Below are 10396 nucleotides of genomic sequence, written 5' to 3'. Positions count from 1 at the left end.
CATCTGCTCCCTGCACTGCATGTAAACACACTGAGAGTACAATCCCTTGTATGTGTCAACATACTTGGCCAGTAAAGTTCATTTCAAATTTGCTTCACTAGTGATTAAATGAAAGCAGCAGTTGAATTACTTTCTCTGCGTCTTCATTGTATTGATCCTTTCCTTACAACATTCCTGCTTGTGCATTGAGCTTCTGAGAACACAACATTAACTAAACATGTCTGCACCATATGATCATATGAAGTTTTTTTTCTTTAGCTGGACACATCTTGCTTCCAGTATAGCTGATCAAATAATTTCACTCGTATCCCAGAAACATTATGGTGTTTAGATAAACTTCAGATCACAGCAAGTTAATACTGTGAATTAATGCAAACAGCATACGTAAATAATACAATTACATCAGTTTTCAGCCTGCATGTAAATGAAAACATACAAACCAAAAAATAACACTTCATGTCCAGTTTTTCAAAATAAGAGGTGTACTTTTTTTTAACCAATATTTTCTTCTTTTTTTTTTACCAATATTTCAAGTATCTTTATTTTTGTTTGCTGTATGTTTACTGTATTTTCACTATGTTAGATAATATGTTACATTTCCTCAGGTAGCTATGCACATGAACACAACTGAGATGGTTATATCACAATCCGTTATTGCAGACTCCTGTATAAAAGCCTGTAGAGCTGCAACAGCTTGTCGATTCGTCGACTGAAAGAAAATTAAGCTGCAACTGTTTTGATGATTAAATTATTATTTTTCAAGGCAAAAAGCCAAATATTTGCTGGTTTCAGCTTCTCAAACTTCTCACTACAAACATACTCAGTTAAAGGTTTTCACCCGGCAGTTTGAGATCAGGAGGCTTTTCTTCACTTGAGGGCTGACTGCACAGGAGCAGGTGCACACAGGTTCAAAGGTCAGTGTGAATGAATCTGAATGCATGTGTGTGTATTAAGCTTCATGATCTCTTTAGGGACGCTGGAGTATTGTTCCATCTTGTCAGGGTGCCATGACCTTTGACTCTTGACCTCCCAACTGTTTGTTCAGTTTAATATCTGTGAACAAGCTCAGCAGCTCCAAGCTACAGTTGCATTTATTGTCAGTCGCAAAATGTGCGTGTGCGCGTGTGTGAGTGTGTGTGGCTGTAAAAGCAGGTCAGGTGGTGTTGTTTGCCCAGGTTGCCTTAACACCCTGGAACAGAGCGCTCAGCACAGTAGGAGTAAATGGTCTGTCTTATCACTGCCGCTGGGGGGGCCTTGTCATAACACTGGCCATCTCTCTCATTTTTACACACACACACACACACACACACACACACACACACACACACACACACACACACACCCTTCGATTGTCCAGAGTCACTCTGACCAGAGATCAGAGCCACGTGGCCCACAGCTATCCCACACATGCAACGTCTACAACCAGCAACTACACACACTCCAAACACCTGACCTCCATTTGGTCTGCTTGACATGCCCATGTATTTCTGAAATCATTTGGACATCACTGACAAGTATTGATGATAACCTTGAAAGATGATCATCACATGCATCATCAAACCTGTGTTTCCATGCCTCAGCTGGACGGCAGCTGGAGGAGAATGCATGAATTCTTTGGTCACTCAGGTTAAACAGCCACCGCCTCAAATAGAGAGCACGTCAGCCGTGAGTTAAGCCCTCACAAAGCTCCCTGGGAAGAGCTGGCAGAGTGGTAATTACTGCTAGAGCGAGCAGCTCGGACGTAGATTACGCTACTGTTGGTCGAGGTAATGTTTTCTCTCCTCCCTCATCTATGAAGCCGTCGGCACCAAGGTCAAGGGTGAAACCGTTTACAACAGTGCTGAGTTGGGGAGGCATAATTCACCACAAGGCTGTCCCCTGGGTAAATAGCAGGAAAGGGTAATAACTCATCCACACACTGAACACAAATAGTGTTTCCTCTGTAACCCTGCCAGCTTCCCCCTTTGGTGTACCAGACTTCGCACACACACATACACCCTCTCCTTGCAAACACACACTGATGCAAAGACACTAACACCTTCTTGAAAAATCGCTGCTTTTATGAGCTAATTGTGAAAAAATTCAAGAAGTCAAGTTCAATAAGGTGCAGGTTGTGTCACCTGCACCTTATAGAACTTGACCCCATGCAGATATAATATTTGCATACAGATGTGGGTATGACTGATTGCAGTCATATGCAGCTCTCACGTCAAGCTATCTGATTGTGAGCATGAGAATCGTTTGCGTCCGATACCAAATCAGTCACCATCTAGCCAGTTTAATATCTCTCAGTAGAATCAACCCTGTGCGAGTCATTCTGCTGATGCTGCTACTTTCCTCTTTCTTTTTCCCCTCCCACTTACAGTACGCTCTTCAAGTTTCACGCCCTTAACAGAAAAGAATATAAAAAAAAAAAAAAATTTAAAAATCACCCTGGAGATAATCATCGATGAACACCAAAATTTCGCAACATGTCTGCACTATCTTACACAGAATCTGGAATGAGTAATACGTGGTATTAATTTTAATTAAATTAATCAATGACAATGCTTGTTAGGGAGGAGAGAGAGAGGAGAGATGAGGGGAGGAAAGGAGGTGGGGTCTGAATGAGTGTGAAAAAGATTGAGGGAGAAAAGAAATGCATTCACACCTATCATCTAATTATACAACAACATTAATCCCATTAGGGCTGTAACTGATTGCCAGGGTCCGAACCCCGGCTGCTCCTGCCTGGGCCTGTTGTTATTGCAGTGGAGCCTCAGCTCCGGCCTGCTCCAGCCTGATAAGAACTCTAATCACACTTGGCGATCTCTATCTGCACCGGAGATCAGGCCCCGCGGCTTATCGAAAGTTCACATCAAGCTAAAAGCAGAACAAAGAAGGAGAAAAAAAAAAAACAAAAAAAAAACAAGGGAAAGCCACCAAGGCGCTGTGCGAGTCTTCTGGGTGTGTGTTTGTGTGTGCGGGTCCTTGGAATTTAGACATGCTTGTGTGTTTTATTTCACTTTGGCTCACAAAGAATGAATTAATCTCTCAACTGCGCGTCCATATAACAATCACGTGACCCGAGCCTGGTCAGACATCTGATAAAAAAACAACACAGCAACACATTCCTTTCACACAGCTGCAACACACTCAGCTGAAACCTATCTCAAGTTTAAGAATCTAAAAACATCTCTTCTGTAAGCTTTAAAGAAGTTCAACCACTGTTTTCTAAAAAGAGAAAACACAGAAGAAAAGGAGGATGAGGTTAGTGTGGTGATTTCCTTGTCTGGCCCCTGCAGGCGTCCTGGTTTGCTTTAAGCTGTGGGAGGCAGCGTATTATTCATGCTGACCTCTGAGCTCTAGCACTGATGTCATAGGAACCAGGCTTTCTCACACTCTCACTCACACACAGACAGACACACACACACACACACACACACACACACACACACACACACAACACACAGACACAGACACAGACACAGACACAGACACACACACACACATACACAATCAGCAGTGACGATCTGCAAGGTGTTATCTATCAACCATCAGCAGGCCTCCTTATCAGCCCTTAACATCTTTCACAGAGGGGTGGGGGAGCAGCAGAGCTGGCTGGGCTGCCATTAAAAACACACCACAACACATTCATCTACCAGTTATGTATTCCACACACTTTTTCACTCTTTCTCTATCTCTTTCTTCCCACTATCTACCTCCACTCCTCCTCTTCTCCTCCCTCTTATCACAGCACATTTTTCCTGCTCTCTCTCTGCTTTTCTCTTCTTTTAATTATCTAGAGATCCACCCCCAGCCAATCGCAAACAAAACCACCAACAACAACATGACAACGCTGGCAAAATGGCATGCAACTGCCAGATGTAATTACAATGTGCCCTCCATCCTCCATCTCTCCTTCCATCTGCCCAGCCTCTCCCCTCTCTCTCTCTCTCTCCCTCTCTTGCTTTCTGCGATATCAGCAGGAGCAATCGCCGCCAAGTTTTATCACGTCTCCCATCTCAACCGCCAAAATATAAGCCCAGGGATCCAGCCTCAGTGGGCTGCCTGCCTGCCTCCTATCTCCCAATCAAGGAGAGGAGCCTTATCAGGCTGAAAGATCACCAACCGTTGGGGAGGATGACGCACAAAGAGACACAGACAAATATCTATCAGCTACACAAACACCCCCTTCTCCTCCTCTGCTATGGGCCTCCAGAAAGCCCTGGACTTAATCCACATTTGTTGTCTGTGTGTGGGGTGGGGTGGGGGCTGAGGGGGTGTTGAAAAAGATCCATGCTGTGGTGTGGTGTTAATGTACCGCTCTGTTGTGGGGGGGATCGTTGTTGTTGTTGTTGTTGTTGTTGTTGTTGCTGTCATCAACTGTTGCTTTTCTGGTGGCTTTAAAAAAAAAAGTTATTTCAGTTCAGAGGATCAGGGGTAAAGCTACACACCACCAACCTACGTCACTGAAGGTGGGGCACAAGGTAGAGATTTTTCATTTTTCATGACATACCTAAGTTTGGACTAATATTAAAAGGATACGTGACACTGTACAAGAATGTTGCCAAACTCACATTGTCTAAAATTAGCTAGATTGTTATTGAAGTCTGTAACTTTTGGATCAAAGAATAAACCGTTCTGATCAGACATTCCATGCTGATATTTGTCAGAGACACGTTTTGGTAAACACGCAGCCCTTATCATTTGTTTACCTACTGGAGGTTATTGAAGGAAGCACCTGTAGCCTCCTCTCTATCACAAGCTACCACGTTCTCAAAAATCCAAATGAGAACTAACATGTATTTTACTCACAGCTCCTCCTTTAACGGAGACCAATGCTTCCTGTAGCTTTTTCTTTTATTCTCACAGCAATTCTGACACTTTCTTCAACCAATCAGCTTGCTTGACACGCAGGTTCACACAAAACATTATTGAAATTTTAGTGGTGAATATGACAGCTCATCTAGCTTGTTCTCCAGAAGCATAATTTCAGCTTTGGTGATCTATAGTGTTGAATCCAAAATAGTTCAAAAACAAAACAAAATAAACAGTCTTCAATAAATACTGAGTTACCTGTCTGTTTCTAGCCTCATGGGCTCTTACCCAGAATGTAAGCATGCATACACCAAGTATGCAAATAAAGTGAGAGAAAAAATACAGTCTCTGTTTCAGACTATTTTGGGTGGCTTATATTCAAATGAAACATGTCAAATCAATTTTCATGTCAAACAGCTAAAAGATTAAGATTCACAGCATTATATAAAATCTGACACCTGCTTCACAGGTGTTCACTGTGTTACAGGGGTTTGTACAAAGGAAGGTTTTAACTGTGATGCAGCTGCAAGAAGAGCTGAGTTTGCATCAACACCAACACAGACTTAGTTACTGCTCCAAACACACAGCACAGACGAGAGCAACTAATTATTACAATAAACAAACATCCATCACTCGGCTTTAGCTTCATCACATGACTCCTTTTCAAAAAGGACGTTAGAGGTGTCCTGCTGTGATAATGAAACTCAACCTAACAACACTGACCTGGTTGGAATTTGTCATCAAGGATGGGAATTGATGACATTTTATTGATACCGATGCCATTATCGATTCTGCTTGTTTACCAATTCCTGATCAATTCTCTGTGCGGAAGAAAAGCCAGCCTACACAGGTTTTTGCCACAGTCACACCCCAGTGCTCCCACTACGGTCCTCTTTAAAAACTAACGGGTGTAAACAAACAATATTTATTCAATAAAATATTTTCTATAGAATCATAAAATAAGACAATAGTACAATTTAACACAGAGCTTTGTCCATAACCATAAGCCTACAGGCTATGACTGCAGTTTTACTATTTATTTTATCAGCTGCATCAGGCCCCATTCATTTACTGAGAGATGTGCATCCATATTGACCTGTATATCAACATTTTAAATTCAGTATTTAATCAATAGTCAATGTCAGTCCATTGCTTTCAGTCCAGAGCTGTAACTAAACCTTGACAGAGAGACTAGACCATTTTGTTCTTTTACAAAGCCATATATTCTTATATTTTAAAAACTATATATTGTCTGTCATACAGTATGTATGCGCATATGGACGCATGGTTATCTTTTCCAGACAGAGACTAGAGAGAGATGCACATCAACTTAACGTTACTGTTATTTGCTGACATCAAGCTCAGAGAGGACACTACACACTATATTTTTCTCTTTTGGTGAACAGAAGGACCATTCCACTTCATCTTCTCATCAAAGTTGTAAACACAGATACCCGCTTTGGCACGAGGGGGAGTCAGGAAGTCTCATTTGGGGGACCCTATACAACTTGCGTAGTGAGTGTATATGGCCGCCCGTCTATGAAAACAATGCTGGCATCGATAAAAGAAGGAATAAAAGGGGGAAGCTCAGAGGAATATGTTTCCAATGGTTATTCAACTGGTTCTTAATTGGAACCGGTTCTGGATTCCCACCCAGCAAGCAGCACGCTAAAAACAACATGGTGGACACACTGCATTAGTGGTTATAGTAGTAGTAGTGGCAGTGGTAGTGGTAGCACCACTAGCCCCCACCTCTGCTGAACCTCCACACATCCCAGCCAAACAAAGTCCTTATCACTCTCACTCTTTCCTATCAAAATGTCTGCCAAATCACAAGAGAGTCACGGGGCTGAGAGCCTGGCTGGCCTCAACAGCAGCCGGGACCTGGTGTACAGGGAAGCATGGTGGACCAGAAGCACTGATAAAGACGGCCATGACACCCCTGAGACGCACACATGTACACACACTCTCTCATACACGCTAAGTCTAGTCTGGGTTTATCAGCCTCAGGGTCTGGAATACATCTCCAGGCCTCGCTGCTGGCTTTACTGTAGGTGCCTGCTGGGAGTTCACAGCTGATAGGCCTCTCTATGGAAACAGATATGAAAAAACAGGAAGTGACAAACCATATGTATATAGGCTACTTGTAGTAGCACACCAGAGAACTTCATGAATGATAACCCAGCAGATACACCTGATCACCACACATCCCGTCAATGAGTACAGTGGTACCAAGGAAGTCAGCAGCCAACATTCTTTAACTGTGTTCACTAGTCGTGCATCAACACCTCATCATCATCTGAAACAGTGCAACTAAGAGCACATATGTTAGTCCAGGTTAGTTAGTTAATATTACTGATTACAGGGCTGAAAAACCAAACTCCAAGTATGTGGTTGTGTCAGACGAAGTAAACTTGTTTTTTTTCTATAGAAAACTATAAACTATACTTATCATTACTCAATAATATTCCATGATCATGATGTTTAAAAGTGGATTTACACTATATATGTTAGTATCAACTAAATGGTTGACCAGTTATGGTAATAATAAAGTGCACCGTGTGTGTGTGTGTGTGCAGTTTTATGACATAAACTAAACTAACTCACATCTGACAATGTTTGATAATGGCCTGACACACCCTAATGATACTGTTGACAGTTTTGCACTTCAGCTTTTTAAGCTAACATTAATGTCAGTTTCACAGACTGACAGAACAGACTGCTTCACAGCTCTGGATCCTGGAGGTGTCACTTGAGAGCTTAAACAACAATAATCACCACGTGTGTGAAAACACTCAACATCTACTGAGCTACCTGCTAGCTAACTACCTGATACTGAATTGAGACAAGTGACTGAGAACATTTATGTCAAGTGAGATCTACCACTCTGATGGAGTTTTTGAGAAGCAGAAAGAGACAGCCGAGACAACTCTTCATTCTGTTACAGAGTGATGTGTCTTCTTCTGTACATATAGTACAAACACCAGCATACAGAGAACCAGACAATAAACCAAAACTTTTATTTTCACTGAATTATTGTTAATTATATGTCTGTCACCTCCAAAAGCCTTAATCAAGACTTTGTTGATCATGTATGATTTTTTTTTAAAATGTTATTGTGAAGTTTCACTTCTTCAAAATCTGACTTAGGGAAAAAAAATATTTTTAAAATGATAAAAATTCGTTTTTAACCCTTAGTTTGCAGATAGCACCGCAACTTAATGATGCGTAACACAAATAAACACTACTCACAGGTGAGGTTTGCATTCCACCATGACAGAAAAGGTGATCTCTGCCATTAGATGTATTCATTTTAAAATTTCACAGAAAGTGATTCTTTCCTTGGTTTATCTTTTGAGATTTAAAAATCAAAGCGTAAACACACCTGCTGTCAACAGAAGCAGGCACTAAATGTGGTTATTTGTTCAGAAATGTCAACTCAAGCATCAACCTAATATTATATCCTTATATTATATACAACTGTATTGAAACAATATGATACCATAGAGCCTAGATTTCCAAATGTTGCTGTTAGACACTGGGTTTCTCGGAACACGATGACACAATCACTGATGACAAGATATTATTATTTGCTCAATGTGATAACTTACCAAACAAACTATTCTGCTGATGTCATGGTTTCCATTCCAGCTGTGGCTTCCAAACAGATACTGTAGGCCTACATCCACACTTTTTCTTTAATCTCTAATCTCCACTATAATTACATTAAATTCAGACTGAGACTTCTCATCAGCGTGTGAAACAGGCCTCAAAAGCACAGGCACGGGTTAATCACAACATCATTAATATGCTTTTATATAAACTTTGAACATCAGTCACCTGCGATAAGCGTTCACACGTTTTATAAACAGGAACAACTCGTCAAGCACGGAGACCAGCCAAGCGCCAGACCAAGAAAAAGGCCTGTCAAGCGGCTCCTAAGATGCATTATTGAGTTAAAAGGATAGATGAAAAAAAAGATCCAATTGTAAGCAGCTATCAGCAGAAGAGATCAGCCAGGCGGCCTATCTGACGCCCCATCTCTGGAAAAGAGAAGTGAAAAGCCAGAGGGAAAAATGCAACGGCGGCCTCGGCGCTGGCTCAGACAGAAAACAAATAAAAAGGATCCAATTTTAATCTTTATCTGAGCTCACATCGGATCGCTGCTTTATCTCTGTTCACATCGGCTTTTTCAGAGAACACTGACGTTTCCACAACAGAATTAAACAGGAAGCCACGGCTACAGTTTTTAGCTGCCAATGGACAAAAGCATTCTTTGCAGGGTACAAGGCTGAATGAAAACTTTTCTAATATTCTTGCACAGTCTTGATAGAGTGGGTGCCAAAGTGACGCTTTAATAATTTTGAAACAAGAAAGAAAAAGTGCAAACCGAGGCTACATTACTGCTTAATTTTGAGAAAATACTGGAGCTGAAATCTATTTAATTTGTGAGGTTCAATTGGATGATATTATCAAGTGCGCAACAGAGTCTCGTGTGTAGGTCTGGCTTGTGTTTAAACGATGTTTAAGCGGCGTCGTAAAACTACTGTGGTAACAGTCGGTTAGGTTTCATACTAGTTATTAACTTTATGGTGAACGCACAATTCAACAGAAGCGCCGCTCTGAACGTGCGGCTTCTTCTCTGGGTGCGCGTGGCACACCGCACACGAGCTACATGCTCACAACAACACAACAACATCAAGTAATGAACTTGTTTCATGCTTACGTTTTATCTGCCGGGGTTTGCTCTGTTTTCTCCGGGACATGGTGGCTCTTCCCCTCTGGTCGGGAGCCCGCTTTGGACGGACTGACGGAGCGGCAGAGAAGCGGTCTGGTTCTTCTGTTTTCTTCTTCTTCTCCTCTCACCCCACCTTTTACTGCTTCGACGCGGCGCTCCGAGCAGCGACCGGAGAAATCCGCATGACCCGCCTGCACTTTGATTCTTCTTGCCACGACAGCTAACGTGTGTCTACCTGTGGCTGGGTCCTATCTGTGGCTGAGTCCGTTTACTTGTCGCTACCCGCCTCCTCTTCTTCTTCTTCTCCTCAAACGTGCCTTCACCTCACTTTTCTCTCTCCGTTTTCCTGCTAACGTTATTCCTTCGCCGGGCGCTCCTCCGCCGCTCCCCCTAGCGCGTTTGTATTCGAGCACAGTTGACTGTCTTCAGAAATATCAACGCTGATGATTAACAACAGTTTAGTGGAGGTCAGCGGAGTGACTGCTGTTGTTCTCTGTCAAGTTTCCTCTCGCCGGTCCGCCCCCTCGGCCGCCTGCACTGTCTCTGAACCAGGGAGCCACTTTCGATGGAGCTCCAGCGCTACAGTCAACTCTGCTTACTAGGTGCAGACGCGCCTCGTACGTCTGACGTATGACACCGGACTCATCTCCTATTGGTTGACACCCATCCCTTGTAAAGCAAGCATTTTTTTAATCTGTCAAAATAAAAAATAAAAAATACATATTATACTTCATATTTCAACTGCGTGATTGGGCAAATATTATATAAAAGTAGTCTAAAACATATAGATAAGTGAATCAATAATACATAAACTCTGGTGAGTCAAATAAGTATTCATTGATTTATTTTATTCCTTAA

General features: G+C 42.2%; 1 protein-coding gene across 1 annotated transcript in view; it reads right to left on the bottom strand.

The window, feature by feature from the left end:
- Window positions 1-10121, bottom strand: part of zfpm1 (zinc finger protein, FOG family member 1) — a 111818-nt gene extending 101697 nt beyond the window's left edge. Inside the window, exon 1 of the mRNA XM_087171511.1 lies at window positions 9527-10121. Within this exon, the coding sequence (XP_087027637.1) occupies window positions 9527-9566 (40 nt within the window). The 5' untranslated portion in view covers window positions 9567-10121. The remainder of the gene's footprint in view (window positions 1-9526) is intronic.
- Between the last annotated feature and the right edge of the window lie 275 nt (window positions 10122-10396).

This window comes from Seriola lalandi, unplaced genomic scaffold (genome assembly GCF_002814215.2).
Source record: "Seriola lalandi dorsalis isolate HSWRI2012SDOR001 ecotype SW California unplaced genomic scaffold, Sedor1 jcf7180002055008, whole genome shotgun sequence".
NCBI lineage: Eukaryota > Metazoa > Chordata > Actinopteri > Carangiformes > Carangidae > Seriola > Seriola lalandi.
This window is presented reverse-complemented; position numbering and strand designations above follow the sequence as displayed.